Source organism: Mytilus californianus, unplaced genomic scaffold, assembly GCF_021869535.1.
Source record: "Mytilus californianus isolate M0D057914Y unplaced genomic scaffold, xbMytCali1.0.p SCAF_6, whole genome shotgun sequence".
Taxonomy (NCBI): domain Eukaryota; kingdom Metazoa; phylum Mollusca; class Bivalvia; order Mytilida; family Mytilidae; genus Mytilus; species Mytilus californianus.
This window is the reverse complement of record NW_026262712.1, coordinates 31915131-31935920: the sequence shown is the minus strand read 5'-3', so window position 1 is coordinate 31935920 and position 20790 is coordinate 31915131. Positions and strand designations below refer to the sequence as shown.

The following is a 20790-nucleotide window of genomic DNA, read 5'->3' as shown; positions in this document are numbered from 1 at the left end:
TATTAATGTTTATGCCTTTATACTATATTTTGGTTCAAATAAGAAAAAATCAGATAACGGGGTTAATAGTTAAATTCTTATTTTTATATTAAGTTAGGCATTTGTGTACTGGAGATAATTGCAAGTTTGCGTTCTTTCCTTCCTGTGCAGATCTCTCAATACTTACTTTTACTATCTATCGTTTTCAAGAACATATTCCTTTCACCATGCATTAAATGCAATATTCTCCCCTTCGAACGTTTGAAAGTATTTATAAGAGGGTGTAAAGCCACATTTTCCGTTGATTTTTCAAGAACCTAGTGGGTCATATTGTTTTGATTTTCTTCGCACGAAAAAGTAAGATATTTGATTGCTTTTGTTTTTATTAATATATATATATATATATATCACTCGGGACAGATTAGAACTTGACCTATTGTATAAAACTTAAAATGTCTATTGCTGAAAACTCGAGATATGTTGATCTTTAGATGTCTTTTGGTATTTTTGTCGCTGGTTTGATGTTTCACTGACGTATAATCCACATATCCATGTATTCATATTCTTCAGCGTTGTCATCCCAGTATGTTGCTAGGTAGCTACTTGATTTTACCTGATTTAGGAATACAGACAATCAAGCAGTCTTAGATATTTCAAGTGAGTCTCTTGTATTTATAAGTTAACCATGCAGCTTTATCTTGCGTCTCATTGGTTTTTTCACTCACATCCATGTAGATGATCAGGTATTATGATATAATTTCAGGATTAATATTGAGTTATGATTTTCTACACAGTACAGAATTTCTTGTCATTTTTAAATATTATAAATTCTCTATCAACTACCCAAATTATTTCCGTGTGTGAGTCCTGGGACTTCTATAACACAGTAGTATTGGAGTCGGGCCCGATACTGTGGTGTAGTAGTCTCAAAGTAATCTCAGGTCAGTCTTGATATGACTATGTGACAAAACTAGGGTAGTGCTAATGATAAACATGATAAAAGACCACTAAACATATAGTAAAAAAGGAAATCACAATTTTGAAGGAGAAAACGCTATACTAATTTGATGATCACTTGAAAAGGCGTTATTCGGGGTTGGTATGACAACAAATATTTAAAAAGGAAAAAGGGAAAAATATCTTTTAACTTCCAGTACAGCATATTTCAAGGTCGAATGGGAAATCTTTGAAGAGATGGCTGATCCTTTGCTTTCATTTTTTTTTATATGACAAATAAAGTACGTTATAGTATACAACTTTATAATTGGGTTAAAGGTTTTGAGACATACCATAGCGCCATCTATATACAGATTCTGCACCATAATAAATATAAAAAGAACTAGAAAATTTACAGAAGAAATGTATTCTGTGATTGTCTAGAACCCCAAAACCATTGCTGGTATCCGCAAAGTGAGTTTCGAATGAACAGAAAATATTGTCATTTGTAACAGGTGTTATTTTTTTTGTGGTTTTCATAATTTCAATGCAATACCTCGCATTTGTTGACACATTTATTGACACATGATTTCCTGTAGCCCTTATGGACCGATTACAAATCATTGTATGTGTTTGTTATCTTATATAGAACTCAATTAATGACACGAATATCCGGCAGTCATAAATTCAAACTGATTTAGGCTAGCTGTACATCTATTATCCAAGAATGCAACAGAAAAAATAGAATTGACAGATCTATATACATGTAAATGCAAAAAAAAAGCAATATAATTTTGGGTATCTCAAATGATTATAGATTATATCAGCACGGCTTCCATGCACACTTGATTTATTCCCTACAGGTCTAGTTATTCCCCCTGGAAAGTGAGTTGTTTCATCCCATATCTTGTTATTTTAACAGTTGAGTCTTAAATCAGTTTGTCTGGTTAATCTCCCCTCCAAAAACTTCTGCTTATTTAATTACTCTTCATTGCACATGTTGAAGTCAGATTTATTTTGAATCAATTTCTAGGAAATAAGAGACTTTCAGATGCATGCAAATATCTGATATATATACAATAAAATACTTTTAAAGAGACATTAGCTTTCATATATTCATGTTCACAGATTCGACTTAGAATTTTATATTTGATTTAATACATACTAAAACGTATATCCAAATTACAATAAGTTCTAAAGAAACAATTAATAATGCATGGACTTGTTATATTGTATCAGTATTTAGTGTGTAGTTTAGACTAGAGGCCATCTTATTAACCATCAAGATGATCTCTTAAGAATACTGATGTTTATATCACCTGATATAAACAGAAATATAAATACACAGACAAGTAACTGCAATAGTATATAGATGATTTTTCTCATTCTGATTGATTTCATGTCAGATTAAAAACATGCACTGAATAAGGTTATGTGCGATTTTGTCCCATGTACATTTACTCCATATACTTTTATTTTCTATTTACCTGTATAAGAATATTTTTTTGTGGGCAGAATCAGCCAACAATAATTGTGTACATAATTTTAATTGTAAATTGGCGAACGTTTTAAATGTAAATAACCTTGAGAAGAGTTGTTGCCTTGCCCAGCACTGCGCTAAGTTTTCGCGGGACCATACACATTCAAAATGAATTCGGTTCCTTACTTGGAAGAAGAAGAAGAAGAACAAAAGCTTTCTTCCTGGTGGCAGTCTTGTTTCACTTTTCAAAGTTGAATATTCTTTTCTTTTTAAAAACATGAAAAAGTTAACATGCTTAGCACATGCCTAACCCATCTCCAGTTAAGGGTCAAATTGAAGTTTGAATGAATACAAATTCAAATGAGGTTGAATTATTGACTTGCAAGCCAAAAATACATCAGCAATGTTTTTGAGTTTATTTTGAAAATTGAACCAAAATTACTGGCAACAGCACAATATTATTTCATATTTAAGGTCGAATGGGAAATCTTTGAAAAGATGGCTGATACTTTGCTTTCATTTATTTTTTTTTATATGACAAATAAAGTACGTTATAGTATACAACTTTATAATTGGGTTAAAGGTTTTGAGACATACCATAGCGCCATATATACAGATTCTGCACCATAATAAATATTAAAAGAACTAGAAAATTTACAGAAGAAATGTATTCTGTGATTGTCTAGAACCCCAAAACCATTGCTGGTATCCGCAAAGTAAGTTTCGAATGAACAGAATTATTGTCATTTGTAACAGGTGTTATTTTTTTGTGGTTTTCATAATTTCAATGCAATACCTCGCATTTGTTGACACATTTATTGACACATGATTTCCTGTAGCCCTTATGGACCGATTACAAATCATTGTAGATGTTTGTTATCTTATATAGAACTCAATTAATGACACGAATATCCAGAAGTCATAAATTCAAACTGATTTAGGCTAGCTGTACATCTATTATCCAAGAATGCAACAGAAAAAAATAGAATTGACCGATCTATGACTATATAAATGCGAAAAAAAAGCAATATAATTTTGGGTATCTCGAATGATTATAGGTTATATCAGCACGGCTTCCATGCACACTTGATTTTTTCCCTACAGGTCTAGTTATTCCCCCTGGAAAGTGAGTTGTTTCATCCCATATCTTGTAATTTTAACAGTTGAGTCTTAAATCAGTTTGTCTGGTTAATCTCCCCTCCAAAAACTTCTGCTTATTTCATTACTCTTCATTGCACATGTTGAAGTCAGATTTATTTTGAATCAATTTCTAGGAAATAAGAGACTTTCAGATGCATGCAAATATCTGATATATACAATAAAATACTTTAAAGAGACATTAGCTTTCATATATTCATGTTCACAGATTGGACTAAGAATTTTATATTTGATTTAATACATACTAAAACGTATATCCAAATTACAATAAGTTCTAAAGAAACAATTAATAATGCATGGACTTGTTATATTGTATCAGTATTTAGTGTGTAGTTTAGACTAGAGGCCATCTTATTAACCATCAAGATGATCTCTTAAGAATACTGATGTTTATATCACCTGATATAAACAGAAATATAAATACACAGACAAGTAACTGCAATAGTATATAGATGATTTTTCTCATTCTGATTGATTTCATGTCAGATTAAAAACATGCACTGAATAAGGTTATGTGCGATTTTGTCCCATGTACATTTACTCCATATCCTTTTATTTTCTATTTACCTATATAAGAATATTTTTTTGTGGGCAGAATCAGCCAACAATAATTGTGTACATAATTTTAATTGTAAATTGGCGAACGTTTTAAATGTAAATAACCTTGAGAAGACTTGTTGCCTTGCCCGGCACTGCGCTAAGTTTTCGCGGGACCATACACATTCAAAATGAATTCGGTTCCTTACTTGGAAGAAGAAGAAGAAGAACAAACGCTTTCTTCCTGGTGGCAGTCTTGTTTCACTTTTCAAAGTTGAATATTCTTTTCTTTTTAAAAACATGAAAAAGTTAACATGCTTAGCACATGCCTAACCCATCTCCAGTTAAGGGTCAAATTGAAGTTTGAATGAATACAAATTCAAATGAGGTTGAATTATTGACTTGCAAGCCAAAAATACATCAGCAATGTTTTTGAGTTTATTTTGAAAATTGAACCAAAATTACTGGCAACAGCACAATATTATTTCATATTTAAGGTCGAATGGGAAATCTTTGAAAAGATGGCTGATACTTTGCTTTCATTTATTTTTTTTATATGACAAATAAAGTACGTTATAGTATACAACTTTATAATTGGGTTAAAGGTTTTGAGACATACCATAGCGCCATATATACAGATTCTGCACCATAATAAATATTAAAAGAACTAGAAAATTTACAGAAGAAATGTATTCTGTGATTGTCTAGAACCCCAAAACCATTGCTGGTATCCGCAAAGTAAGTTTCGAATGAACAGAATTATTGTCATTTGTAACAGGTGTTATTTTTTTGTGGTTTTCATAATTTCAATGCAATACCTCGCATTTGTTGACACATTTATTGACACATGATTTCCTGTAGCCCTTATGGACCGATTACAAATCATTGTAGATGTTTGTTATCTTATATAGAACTCAATTAATGACACGAATATCCAGAAGTCATAAATTCAAACTGATTTAGGCTAGCTGTACATCTATTATCCAAGAATGCAACAGAAAAAAATAGAATTGACAGATCTATGACTATATAAATGCGAAAAAAAAGCAATATAATTTTGGGTATCTCGAATGATTATAGGTTATATCAGCACGGCTTCCATGCACACTTGATTTTTTCCCTACAGGTCTAGTTATTCCCCCTGGAAAGTGAGTTGTTTCATCCCATATCTTGTAATTTTAACAGTTGAGTCTTAAATCAGTTTGTCTGGTTAATCTCCCCTCCAAAAACTTCTGCTTATTTCATTACTCTTCATTGCACATGTTGAAGTCAGATTTATTTTGAATCAATTTCTAGGAAATAAGAGACTTTCAGATGCATGCAAATATCTGATATATACAATAAAATACTTTAAAGAGACATTAGCTTTCATATATTCATGTTCACAGATTGGACTAAGAATTTTATATTTGATTTAATACATACTAAAACGTATATCCAAATTACGATAAGTTCTAAAGAAACAATTAATAATGCATGGACTTGTTATATTGTATCAGTATTTAGTGTGTAGTTTAGACTAGAGGCCATCTTATTAACCATCAAGATGATCTCTTAAGAATACTGATGTTTATATCACCTGATATAAACAGAAATATAAATACACAGACAAGTAACTGCAATAGTATATAGATGATTTTTCTCATTCTGATTGATTTCATGTCAGATTAAAAACATGCACTGAATAAGGTTATGTGCGATTTTGTCCCATGTACATTTACTCCATATCCTTTTATTTTCTATTTACCTATATAAGAATATTTTTTTGTGGGCAGAATCAGCCAACAAAAGCTTTCTTCCTGGTGGCAGTCTTGTTTCACTTTTCAAAGTTGAATATTCTTTTCTTTTTAAAAACATGAAAAATTAACATGCTTAGCACATGCCTAACCCATCTCCAGTTAAGGGTCAAATTGAAGTTTGAATGAATACAAATTCAAATGAGGTTGAATTATTGACTTGCAAGCCAAAAATACATCAGCAATGTTTTTGAGTTTATTTTGGCAAAATTGAACCAAAATTAATGGCAACAGCACAATATTTTTTCATAATTCTGCTTTTATAAATGTAACAAAAAAAAAACTTATTATCCTCTGCTGTGGAGGAAGGGGCTTTAAGTGTTACCAGTGTTCCCGCTTGCCCTAAATAGAAGGGCGGCCCGCCCTTGGTGCCTTTAACCCCGCCCTTCTGCCCTCCAGCCCTCCAAAGCAAAAGAATGCACCCCTCTGCCTTTTTAAAAAAATAAAATTTCCAAATTTCATGCCTATCGGCGTTTCCGGTAAAATTGTTACCTGATTGTGTAACACTAATTAACTGACAATGGGATTAAGTTAAATACCTAATGCCTTTAACAGTTTTATCATCTTTGTTAATGATTGTTTACTGCTAATTAGTGGATTTAGGATAATTGAACAAATACTAGATATTTAATACAGAATTAAATGTCCACATGTTATCCATTTGTAATGTTTATGTACAGCATGTACACCTGAAAAAATTTATTTCAGTAGGCATAATAAAAAAAATAAAATCTAAAACAATTTTAAAGGCACACATAGTTTTGACTTAATTAGTAAAAAAAAATGTTTGTTTCATAACCATGAGTATCAAATTTAAAGAAGAATCAAAGAAATTTGTACTTTGAACATAACAAGTTTGCACCACTTCCTGTTTTACTTCTTGTATTTTATAATCCTCCTTTCATAGGAGCACTCAACAAATGCTTTTAAATTTAACAATGATGGAGAAAAAAGTAACTGTTTATACCTTCTGCAATATATGAAATATATTATTGCATCAATATAATATGATCATCTCCTGTCTCACCTGTTATATTTATAAAACTCCTTACTTAGGAGCACTTTGGTGTGCAAGTAAAATACTTTTTTGTAACAATTGAAATGATAATAAATAACTTTAATAACAATATACCATATGTTTGTTCAAGCAATTAAATGTAGATAATTTAATTAGATTAAACATTCAATTTTGCATGTATAACTCCATCTTTCAAAACATACTTGTTTATTTTTATAGACTGGTATAAGTTATAAAACATTGAAATTTCTGATGATTATTTTCCTTATCAAATGTACAAGTTTGTTTAGATTAACATCAAAATGATATGCTTTGCTTCATAGTATGATAATTTGATAAAAAAAAATTCTTACTGGAACCAACATCAAGAACAGATTAATTTCTGAATATGGTTTAAATACAACTAATGTTCTCCAGTTGAGCCTAGCAATATTCAAGGTAATTATTTATACACTGTCCAACAGTGCCCTTACAATCTAGGTTATTACGATAAAATGCCCTTTCAGACAACTAGCACCCTTCTGCCCTGAGATTCAAGCTGGAACACTGGTTACCTTTTTTTGCGTCCCTACTTACGTCCCAATATAAGTTTCTATTTTCTAATTTTAATTTGCCTCAACCAAATGTTATGAAACTTGTACACAATGCTTATTACCAAAACACAGATCAAGTTCAAATTTGGGTAGCGTCACTTTTACAGTTCTCTAGTTATGTCCCTTTATAAGGTTATATGCAAGCTGGGGCATCATCTGTGTCCCTTTAACACATTCTCCATTTATTTATTAGTATAAAACAAATCTATGAATTTTGTTCTGAAATATGTTTTAATAAAATTTTAATATTGTAAAAGTAAATTCTTTCTAATCTCATTAAGGTCATTGCTAGTGCTAAAATATGATGATCTATATGTTATTACAAATATATATTTAGAAATTAACCAGTTTTAGTATATATGTTACAGTGAATTTGTATAATCAGGGATTATGTAGAATCCCTGATTTTTCACATAAAAATCAAATGGTAGCTCCCTTATGAAACCTCTTAGTGTATTTTGTGTTCAAATGAACAAGAAATTCAAACTGAGAGAACTGACGCAACTAAATGTATAGAAAAATTCGTAAGGGTTCCGCGGAACCCAGTGTCTCGCCTACTTTTGCTGTTGTCTATGTTTTCAGTGTGATAGGAAAATGCACATGATAGATTTATTTAACAGTTACTGAAACGGTTTATGTATCTAAAAAATGTTTTAAAAACTTTAACTGCAGACTGAATGTAATGTTAGCTGGAAAAAAAACTAAGTCCATTTATAAGTAATGTACGGATAAACAGGAAATAATTTGTTTTTAAATTTCTTTCTAGATACTAGCTTTTGATCATAAACAAGTTTCTGTCCAAGTTTGGTACAAATCCAGGATAGTTTAAGAAAGTTATTATTTTTTTTTAAACTTTAACCACAGAGTGAATGTAATGTTTGTTTTTTAAAATATTGTGCTTAATATTTTAATATTATATGCTTAATAATTTCGTATATTGTTCCTAACATTTTGATATGTTGTGCATAACATTTTAATGTATTCAAGGTTATCATTTTAACATATTGTGCTTTACATTTTACAATCTATATGTTTATAATGATGTTTTAATATGATTTTAAGAATGAATTATTTAACTTTTATCCATTTTCTATATAAATGAAACTAATTCTTCATTTCAGTTATTCTGTATAATCCCTGACATTTTTTCTAGTGATTATACATAATCCCTGAAAATTTTAGTGATTATATATAATCCCTAAACTAACCAGTGATTCTACATAATCCCTGAACATTTTAGGGATTCTACATAATCACTGATTATACAAATTCACTGTAACATATACATACACATAATAACTAGGATTAAATCAAATCAGCTGTTACAGTGTATGCTTAAAAAATGTTTAATATCACATTAAAAAAGTTCTTTTTGACATTTGAAACAGCTTCTTTTGTTTAAGAAGTGTTAACATAAAATAGCAGCATGTGCTTGCATGAAAGTAGTGTTGGTAAGCATCTTTCAAGTATGTTTGTCCTGAGACAACTCCCTGTACAATACAGTAAACAGACAGATAGTCACAGGACAAAAAGTCACAGGACAGAAAGTCACAAATTTGATAGGACAAAAAGTCACCAATAATTTGTTTAGAATTGTTTGAATATATATATAAGAGAAAGTTGTTGAAAACTTGAAATAATTTCTTTTTATCGCATATATTAATTTTACAGCTAAGGAAATCATTCATAAGCCTTGATAAATGAAGATTTATTAAATTTTACACATTCAAAGGATATATTTCTTGACACATTGAAGCCATTTAACATGTTTAAGTACCAAGCCACTGTGACAAATTGTTTTCCTAACAATAATATTATCATTGTTTTTTAGCTCACCTGACCCGAAGGGTCAAGTGAGCTTTTCTCATCACTTGGCGTCCGTCTTCCGTCGTCGTCGTTAGCTTTTTACAAAAATCTTCTCCTCTGAAACCACTGGGCCAAATTTAACCAAACTTTGCCACAATCATCATTAGGGTATCTAGTTTAAAAAATGTGTCCGATGACCCCGCCAACCAACCAAGATGGTCGCCATGGCTAAAAATAGAACATAGGGGTAAAATGTAGATTTTGGCTTATATCTCTGAAACCAAAGCATTAAGAGGAAATCTGACATGGGGTAAAACTGATTATCAGGTCAAGATCTATCTGCTCTGAAATTTTCAGACAAATCTGACAACCTGTTGTTGGGTTGCTGCCCCTGAATTGGTAATTTTAAGGAAATTTTGCAGTTTTTGGTTATTATCTTGAATATTATTATAGATAGAGATAAACTGTAAACAGCAATAATGTTCAGCAAAGTAAGATCTACAAATAAGTTGTCATGACCAAAATTGTCAGTCGACCCCTTTAGGAGTAATTGCCCTTAATAATCAATTTTTAACAATTTTTCGTAAATTTTTGTAATCTTTTACAAAAATCTTCTCTGTAACAACTGATACAAATTTAACCATACTTGGCCATAATCATTATTAGGGTATCTAGTTTAAAAAATTTGTCCGATGACCCCGCCAACCAACCAAGATGTCCGCCATGGCTAAAAATAGAACATAGGGGTAAAATGCAGTTTTTGGTTTATATCTCTGAAACTAAAGCATTTAGAGCAAATCTGACAGGTGGCAAAAACGTTCATCAGATTTAGATTTATCTGCCCTGAAATTTTCTGACAAATCCGACGACCTGTTGTTGGGTTGCTGCCCCTGAGTTAGTAATTTTACAAAAATTTTGCAGTTTTTTTGTTATTATCTTAGATATCATTATAATACATGTAATATCTAATATCTAATACTATTAATTATGATTTTAACCTTATTTTACATGATTTCTAAAGCATCAGTAAATACAGGTGAGCGACACAGGCTCTTGAGAGCCTCTAGTTTATTTCAGAATAAATTTTGTTTACAAAGTTGCTTTATGTATAATAATTCAATAAAAACACAATTCATATTTCTAAAAATAAGTGTTTTTTTTATTCAAAGAAAAATAATCTCAAAACTGAATTGTGACTTTTTGTCCTGTGACTTAAAGTCTTTCTGTCCTACATTCGTACAATACACCTTCGAGATCTAAATAGAGCAAATTTCCCTGTCCATGGCTGAGGCTCTTGATGCGTATTTTCTGTATCTTTGATTTAAGATTTCTGATTTCTCCTTTGTTTCTTCACACTTTTCTTGATGTTAATTTTTTTGTTTTATTTTTAGACTACACCCAAACACTAGGAAACATGTAAAGTGGGAAACAATATAACCGATACAACAATGGACAGGATGGAGGATCTCAATGAGATCCCATTTTCTGTTGTTGGCCAGACAGCCATGAATAGTCTGGCAAATAAATTGGATCCAGAAATGTCTGTGATTGGTAACAACTGGAGAGTCCTGGCAGAAAAGTTAGGCTTTTCTACAGAGCATATTTTAGTAAGTATAAACTATATTTTAGGAAGTAAATTACATGAACAGAGCATATTTTAGGAAGTAAAAGCATATTTTAGGAAGTACAGAGCATATTTTAGGAAGATCAAAATAATTTAGTAAGTACAGAGCATATTTTAGGAAGATCAAAATAATTTAGTAAGTACAGCGCATATTTTAGGAAGATCAAAATAATTTAGTAAGTACAGAGCATATTTTAGGGAGATCAAAATGATTTAGTAAGTACAGAGCATATTTTAGGAAGTAAAGAGCATATTTAGTAAGAACATGTACATTATATGTATCATATCAAACATCAAAAGAAATAGAACATGTAGGTGTATACTGCGTTCAAAAAGGTGCTAGATTGTGAACTCATTTTGGTCCAGTAGCATGGACAACTATTTTTATTAGTATGAATAGGATTTGACTGAACAATCAATAATTATGTAACTTAAAATTCAAAGAATTATAGTGGACATGTGCTTTAGTAAGCATCTCATTCTACCGGTCTGTCAAGCGTTTACATGTTTTGGCTGTCAGACTAGTTTCCTTTGTCTACTCTTTGTTTATCCAATGTAATGACTTTAATGCTTTTTTCTCAAATTTTGCCTTGATCTGTTTTTGTAATAATTTTTCATATCAAGCTACACGAATGATATAGGTTTTTCTCAGTCCAGTAGAGAGAGAATTTTTGATGTCATGAGGTGACGTGTACTTAATTATGCCCTTAAGCTTGGAAGCATTAATTATATGGAATATTGCATCATTAGCGATCTCACAATTTTTGCCAAAGTTTTATGAAATTTATATCAATATTCATAGGTTTATATCAGCAATGTCTTGGACGAGTTTGAAAATCAGTGCCAATCAAGTATTTTAAAAAGAGTTATGCCCCTTGGAAAATAGTTTCGGTAAATTATTTTTAAAAGGGTAATGCCCCTTGGAAACATTAATTATATGGAAAATTGCATCATTAGCGCTCTCATGTGTACAATTCTTGCCAAATTTTTATGAAACTTATATCATTGGTTTATATCAGCAATGTCTTAGACGAGTTTGAAAATAAGTGCTGATCAAATATTTTTAACAAGTTATGCCCCACGTAATTTCATTTCTCTAAGATATTTATAAAAAGTTTTACAGAACAAAAAAAAGTGTTTTGTTTTAGGAATGGCCCGTGTACCTTGGATATAAAAAATAAGTGCAACGGGGGACACTGGAACTCTGTTCTTTTATTTTCTTTATATTTCATTTGTTAATTATTTTTGTATTTAAAAGTTCAAGGCCATGCAGTGACCTGTTGTTGTTTACATCCTTGTCCTGTAGGTCTGTTTATACCCTGGCCTTGACCTGTAGGTCTGTTTATACCCTGACCTTGACCTGTAGGTCTGTTTATACCCTGACCTTGTCCTGTAGGTCTGTTTATACCCTGGCCTTGTCCTTTATTGTAGGAAAGATAAATCATTGTTTTTCAAACCATTTCTCCTTAATTTAATATTGTCACGCCAAATCTTATCTTTTTTTAAAAAATGGTAAGAAGTAGGTTACCTCCCCTTTCCCATGTTTGCAGCAACAGCAAATTGGTTTTGTTTAAAAGAAAGTCTGGCCAAAATGAAAATGTGTATGAAGAATTAGACATAAAATATATGGGTCAATATAAGGTTTTTGTGTTTTGGTCTGCTTTTCATATACATGTACTATAAAAATAAGCAATAGGTCAACCATATTTGGTGTATGGAATGATTGTAAGGTGTTTATATCTGACTGCAGGTATCATCTGACCTTGACCTCATTTTCATGGATCATTGGTCAATGTCAAGTTTTTGGGGTTATGTCTGTTTCTAAAAGCAATAGGTTTACTTTTTTTGGTGTATGGAGTTATTCATGTTATTGTAAGGTGTACGTGTGGTTCTGGCAGGGTTCAATCTGTCCTTGCCTGATTTACTTGGATCATTAATAATGTTAAGTTTATGTGATATTTATAGAGAAAACCTTTATCCTAAAAACTTCCAACATGAACTCAATCATGACCAGTAAATAAACTCATCATAAATACCAGGATTGAAATTTTGTATTTGTGCCAGACGCGCGCCTCGCCCACAAAAGACCCACCAGTGACGCTTGAATAAAAAAAAGTTAAAAAGGCCAAATAAAGTACGAAGCCGAAGAGCACTGAGGACCAAAAATTCCCAAAAGTAAACAACAACAACAACAATACTTAATTTTAAATTTGATTTAGGGTTACACAGTAAGCTATGTAACTAATCTTCCCTAAGGCCCAAAACAAAAATACAAGCATATATGGCATACATTTGTATAAAAGTCAAGTACATGTATAATGATAATGTTCAATACAAATGCATAAAATGTTATGCAAAAATAAACATGATGTTCAAGGTAGTTGATATTTAAAAATTGACATTTGTTAAGATATAGGCAAATTGTTCCACAGGGATGGTCCAGAATGCATAAAAGATTTCTTGAACAAAAAAGCTGGCGAGATATTTCAGCGTGTGCTCTCTTGTCCTCATTATGTGTGCATTTCAAGATTCTAATTAAAGGTTCAACTGTGGTCAAATGTCATATATTTTCTTTTGTATATGTAAACAATCAGATAATAGACCATTTTCATAATATCGACTTTTGACTCCAGAATTTATATTTTTTCGACAGGTTACCTATTCTGTGGTAGGACATCCTGGTACTTAGTCAAGTAAGAGTAACGTAAAAAAGTAAAATCAAGCTTTCAATCGGTACAATTTTGGGGAGAAATTAACCGTTTTATGTTTTCTATACACGACAAAATCATCAGAAAACAGTAAACTTTCCCCCCAAATTGCATTGATTATATATTTGATTTTACTTCTTTTGGTTGCTCTTACTTGACAGAGTACCAGGATGTCCAACCGCAGATTAGGTAACCTGTTGAAAAATCATATAATCCGGAGTCAAAAGTCGGTAATATGAAAATAGTCTTTTTACTAAGAAAAATCATCAGAATTTTAAAAAACCTTTTGAATCTAGGTATTTACCTGTTTTAATCAGGTTATAGTTATATTTTCCGGAGGTTTTAAGACAACCGCAGCATACTTTGGTATCCATCCTGATTACTCTACCAGCCTGTACTGTCAGAAGATGTTGGTTCACTCGATACATGTTTAAATCATTGTTAAAAAAGACAAACCTTTTCTAAGACACATTACATGATACTTGATAATGACTATACAGTGGTTTCATAATTTGTGTGAGACCATTATTTGTTGATTTCATAATAAAGGATTAACCTCAAATTTAAATGTTCAAATATGTACAAATTTTCTATAGGCTTGTATGAAGACTTGAGCAAAACCACAAAATCAAATATCCACAAAAATTTTTTTTTTTCCTCAATCCGGGATAATTGTACATACTCAAATAACAATAAATGAATCCACAGTAACTACTGATTCAGAAATGACATTCATTTTTGCTGAACTAGTATCCATTATTGTTTAGGGGCCAGCTGAAGCCCGCCCTCAGATGTGGGATTTTCTTTCTGTGTTGAAGACCCATTGGTGGCCTTGGGCTGTTTTCTGCTCTTTGATCGAATTGTCTCTTTGAAAATGTAGAATTACAAAAAAACAGAACTCCAAGGAATATTCAAAACGGAAAGTCTCTTATCAACTTTGTCGCATTCCCCGTTTCCATTCTCAATTTTATCATAAAAATTTAAACTTTATACTTTTCAAAATATGTAAACAAAACATATTTACTATAATATTGTGTTATTGTGGACTCTGTTAGTTCACTAGAGAGGGTAAAATAAGGAATTATTTGAATCTGGAATAATTTTGAAATCTAGAAAATTGATGAGAAAAGTATGATGAAAACTAACTCAACTAAAGAGGGTTAGCCATGCACACATTCGTCACATTGCTAAGATTAACATCACTTTCACTGATATTTTAGTATGAACTAACTAACCCCTTTAGCCAAATTATTGCATGCATGGCTAACCCTCCTAAATTGGGTTAGTTTTCATCATATATTTTTTATCAATTTTCCATAATTCAAAATTATTCCAGGTTTAAATAATTCCTTGTTTAAAGATTTTTTTATTTAGATTTGACCCTGCCACGTGTGCCTTAAACAAGTCTTTTACTTTAATTGACCACAGGGATTTGCTTTAGACATTTAAGAGATTTATCACAGTTTAATGGTCAGAAACCCCAATTTTTCTAAAAAGAAATGTTGCAGTGAATCTTGTGAATACATATGATACAGTTGTAACAATATTATGTTTCAAGCCAATGGCTTACATATTTGTTTTTCTTCAATCTTTTTTCCTGAATATGCATGAAATATTTTCCACTGGACGTTAAGCAACGAACAATCAATCAATCTTCAATCTTTGTATCAAACATAAAGATTAAAAAGTAGAAGGATAATATATATTAATGTTTTATTAGATCAATATTATAACCAGGTTTAGATTTCTTGTACTTTTCGATCCTTTAGGCAACATTGTTGGAAATTCGTGATACAAACATCCCTAGGTATATACCTGAATGACCTTTTGACCCCAGATTCTGAACTCCTGTCAATACACTTGTAGTAATTATTCAGAAAAACATGCATTTGTATGTTTATAATTACAATATTTTCACCTGTGCAAGCTGATATATTTTCTCAGGTGAGATAAATATTAATTTGATATGTAACCAGGAAATTAAATAATCCTTATATCATATTCGCAATGATGGACTTTTACGTGAGTAGTGCATGAGGGTGTCATGTTTCTTGAATAATTATTGAATTTTTTTTTTCAATGTAAGATTTGTAATTAATTAAAATAATTATTTGTTTATGTACTGTTAAGATTTGTTATTACAGTAATTAGAATAATTCAAAAATGCTATGACTTGGTTGATGTATTGAAAAAACTTTACAAATTTATAAATTTTGAATAAACAATTAAAAACTGTTTGTACATCCATTGAAATATATAACATGTAACAAAAACGCAACAATTCAAGTAGATTATGTTGTTGACCCAAATTTAACTACAGATTTTGTAAAAATATGTTATACTGAAGCTTAAACTTATATTCCCAAGTTATTGTTTACATGTGCAATATGAATAAAAGATGGAAATTCTGGGGGTAAGGTCATTGACCCCAAACATGGTCTATGGTGAACTTGGCCAACTTCCTCTCGAAATTAGTATCAAGATGAAAATGATTTGTTCCTGGTACAAGCTTGTAACAAACGTTGATAAACTGTCTGGTAAACTCTACAATGTTTAATTTATTTGAAAATGGAAATAATTCTTTTAATTGGATCAATTATGTAAAATCTATTTTTGATGAAACTGGTAACAGTGAAATTTGGCATGTACAAGGAAATGTTAATTTGAACTTTCTGAAAATTAACGTTAAACAAAGACTCCATGACCAGTTCATACAAAAATGGTTTTTGGATATCGATAAATCATCAAGGGGGAAATTTTATTCAAAATTTAAGATTGACTTCTGTATGGAACCCTATCTAATTAGACTTAGAAAGTTTAATAGACTTAATATTTGCAAACTTCGCACATCTTGTAACATTAAATTTCCAATCGAAACGGGGAGATGGAATAGAATTCCAGAAATTGAAAGAAAATGTAAGCTTTGTAAGACTGGTCTTGGGGATGAGTATCATTACATAGTGCTTTGAAACAGTGCTGATATTATTGATTAAGAAATTTATATATTTCAAATTGCTATAGTATCAACCCAAATATCAACAAACTTTATGGAATTTTGAATTATTGCAACTTAAATGTTAAACCTTTCTATTTTCATCCAAACAGTAGAGAAACTGCTGCTTTCTCTATAAATCATCACATGTGTACTATATATTACACTTTTTGTTACTATCCATTATCATTTGATTGTGTTCATGTGATCATGTGGTTATTTAAACTTTACAGATTGCACGGACTTTTTGCTATCTGGTCAATAGATTTAGGTATACATTTAGTTTTGTAAAAATATTTATACTGTTATTAAGTATTCTTCTCATTTTGCATGGGTGAAAAAAAGCAATTGATATTTTATTTATTTTCAAACACCATCTGGTATGGAGTATAGTTATTTAATCATTTATTTTTAATGTAATATATCTTAAAAATTACTGTATAATTAATACTATATATATATATGTATATGCTCGGAAACGGGCCCTTTAATTGGATTCAATAAATATTCTTATTCTTATTCTTCTTAATCAAAATATGAATTTGAATTTTTTTATTCGTAGAACCTTGATTGCCGACAGAGCCTTCATGGTCGAAATACTCTGAAGTTGTTTGAAGATTACATAAAACGCAATGGGAATTCTGTCGGGGCAGTTAGGACAGCCTTAGTGGACATGGAGCGGGAAGATGCTGTAGAGGCTTTAGAGGAACACATACCTGGTATTAATATTCTCTGGATTCCTTTATGAGGGTCTGCAGGGGTTCAAATTTGCTTTAAATAATGAAAGGTCCAGGACCATTTGAAACTTTTAAGTGAAGGGTCCTCCATAAGAAATCAATGGTTGTGTATCAAGCATCAGTGTAATGAATGGTAGGTCCTTGACTTTTGTGATTTAAAAAAGAAAAGTCCTCTTCTAGAAAAGACAGGTCCCAGACCTCTGACCCACACTAATTTGAACCCCTGGTATGAATGGGGTTTACAGAATCTTGAATAACCAGTAGAGAACAGAATCTCATACCATAAATCTGTTTTGATGCATAAATGCCTTAAGTTATGAAGCCCCGGTATATTTAACTGAAAAATTTATCTCAATGCCAGAAATTCTTTGAGGAATACACCTTTACAAAAAATTGCAAGTTCCAAAAGCCAAAACAGAGCTGTATAAGAAATCTATTATATATATTCAGATCTGTTTTATGGAATAACTTAACAATATCCCTAAAAATATCCCTAAAAAATCAACTGCAGGTACAAGAGCATTTAAAAAAGATTTAAAAAAATACATGTTGGAACATTAAGAAGCTGTGTAATTCTATATGCATAATAAATTATTTTCACACACTTACTCAAATATTATTGATGAATTTGAATGATGCTAATACTATACATGCTATATGAATTCATCATGTTAACTATTTTTACCTGTTTTGAAAATTGTATGTTTCATAACAATTTCTCATTTTTCTTATGTGTGAATTTGTTTGATTATTTTGTAATTTTCTGTTTGTTATATTTCAATGTATTTCATGAGGGCCTCAGGGAAGATTAGTTTTTAAACTAACTGTGTAACCCTCTTTAAATAAAGAATTATAATTATTATTATTATTAATAATAATTAAGGAATGACTGTAATATTTTTTCTGTCTATTTGAAATAACAAAATAACAGAAAAAATATTACAGTCATTCCTTATAATTTAATTCTAAATTCCATTTTGAAGGAAGAAATCATGAAAAAACGCTGATGACGTCACGGTCACATGACAAAATTATGTCTATGAGCTGATAGACAAAAATCACAAGACGTGTAACATCCAAAATTAAATTATTGGGCAATAGATGAACAAAGAACAATGACATAGAAAAGAAAAATAGACACCCAAAAACCACCCCCCTATCCAGCCCCTCATTTCTGGATAGAAATTTGAAGATACCAGATGGTGGTCAGAGGTTATAGATAGGATTGATAAGACCATGTTCACAAAAAGGGGGGGGGGGGGGGGGGGAGCAGACACAATTGGATGCTGATGCAGATCTTTGGTGTATCTGTTCATTTCCTTTATAAAAAATTGAAAACAACACGTTTAATAATTTCATGCGTCCGAAGCGCTTTTCTGGATTTACCTTCATCAGGAACGCTCAAAGCCAAACATTTGAAATCCGAGGGATGTATAAGTATCGCAACAGTTGAAGAGCTATACGACAAAAATACCTAAAATAAATAGCCAAATCCATCTAAGGTGAACTTTGCCTGAGAGAGTTGAAACCTTAGTTTCTGTATAATTTCAAAATTTATAAACGGGCAATTTTAGAAAAGTTTGTTATAAATCATGTCAGTACCGAAGTACTGACTACTGAGCTGATGATACCCTCGGGGACTGATAGTCCACCAGCAGAGGTTTCAACCCAGTGATGTAAAAAATTGAAAACAACACGTTTAATAATTTCATGCGTCCAAAGCGCTTTTCTGGATTTACCTTCATCAGGAACGCCCAAAGCCAAACATTTGAAATCTGAGGGATGTATAAGTACCGAAACAGTTGAAGAGCTATACGACAAAAATACCTAAAATAAATAGCCAAATCCATCTAAAGTGAACTTTGCCTGAGGGAGTTGAAACCTTAGTTTCTTTATAATTTCAAAATTTATAAACGGGCAATTTTAGAAAAGTTTGTTATAAATTGTCTAGACAAAAAAGAAATATTTTTTTCAACAATCCTGTCTACACCTCAAAAGGTGCAATTATATTGTTTAAATTTTACTGAAATTTTACTTTCTAATCAAAGATTTCAATGTTATTTGAAAATTGTGAAATTCAAATCATGTGAATGGAATAAACGTATACTGGGTGGTACGAGTAACAAGCTGAATTATCTCAAATTTAAACTATCCACTGAGTTGTCTGAGACACCAGAGAAAATGAAGCAATCATTGGTTTTGGACATTTTCAATTTGAAGAGATCAAGAAGATTTTCATCTTTTCAATCTGAAGTTATTACAAATGCCATTATAGTAGATATGGTAATATTGGATTATTAAAAGTGAAACTTCACCAGGACTGCTCAAAGCCAAGCCTTATAATGACAATGGATAAACTTCAATTTGTCGTATCATAAAAACTTGAATTTGTAAGGTACTGAAGATTGGACCTTTCAACATCAACTTAACTATCAGTTAACCGGTGAATGAAGATTGGGTCTTTAAACATCAACTTTAATCGGGCCTTGTTGATGTGTGATAGGAGGGAGTGTCATCCAGAATTCCCCCAAAAATAAAGAATTCTCTCCCAGATCCTGAAAAATTGCTCATTGATTTCTAAGTCTCGATAAGGGTAAATCTGAATTCACCCAAAAATAAAGGCCCAATCTTGAATTCCCTCATAAATAAAATCCTAACCTACATCCTGAAAAAGGTCCCTCCGCCCCTCCTTGTTGACCTTATTTTATTAATATAAAAATAAGGAGATGCCGTTTGATTTTTGATAAGACAACTATCAAGTCCAATTTGAAAAAATTATTTAATGGCAGAAGTTTGTGCTAGTGACAGTGAAAATGAATATCTATAAACTTACATAAGTCAGTATACTGTGGATTCATTTATTTTTCGTGGATTGTGGAAAACTTGCATTTTCGTGGATATTTGATCTCATGGTTTTTCCGATTTCAGCATGCAAAGCCTATAGAAAATTTGTAATTCTTGGCACATTTGAATTCGTGGTTGTACTCACGAAATTCACTAAAATTGGTATCCAATGAATAATTGTGAATCCACAGTTTTGAGTCTTTCTCCAATATATTTATATGTATCTAATTACTTCCATCAAAAGAATTTAGTTCAAGCAGACTTAATGAAACACTCTGTTTGCCTTGTCAAAACACTCTGTTTGCCTTGCCAAGGGTTTTTGCATGGGTTCAAGAAATATCTACATCATGAGATGTTGTATGACCTTATAAGATAAGGAAATGTGGTGTGAATGCCAATGAGACAACTATCCACCAGTGACCAAATGACAAAGACATGCAGTGTAGAAAAGTCCTTGACCTGCATAATATTATGGTCAGCAAGTATAACACATAAAAGGGGCCTTGGTGGCCGAGTGGTCTAAGTAGTCAAACTACTGTATCACTAGCCAGCTTGTGAGTTTGAATCCTGCACATGGCTAGT

The 20790-nt window shown here is 31.3% G+C and overlaps 1 protein-coding gene across 3 annotated transcripts in view; it reads left to right on the top strand.

Annotated features, from left to right (window-relative positions):
• Positions 1 to 1283: 1283 nt before the first annotated feature.
• LOC127706822 (uncharacterized) overlaps positions 1284 to 20790 on the top strand; it is a 38831-nt gene continuing 19324 nt past the window's right edge. The window contains exons 1-3 of one of the 3 annotated variants that reach the window (XM_052211516.1): positions 1284 to 1389; positions 10695 to 10910; positions 17190 to 17346. In XM_052211516.1, coding sequence (XP_052067476.1) covers positions 10752 to 10910; positions 17190 to 17346 — 316 coding nt within the window. In that variant the 5' untranslated portion in view covers positions 1284 to 1389; positions 10695 to 10751. Of the gene's footprint in view, positions 1390 to 3007; positions 3112 to 4724; positions 4829 to 10694; positions 10911 to 17189; positions 17347 to 20790 lie in introns of those variants that run through there. The other 2 variants (XM_052211518.1, XM_052211517.1) reach the window with 2 other exon arrangements.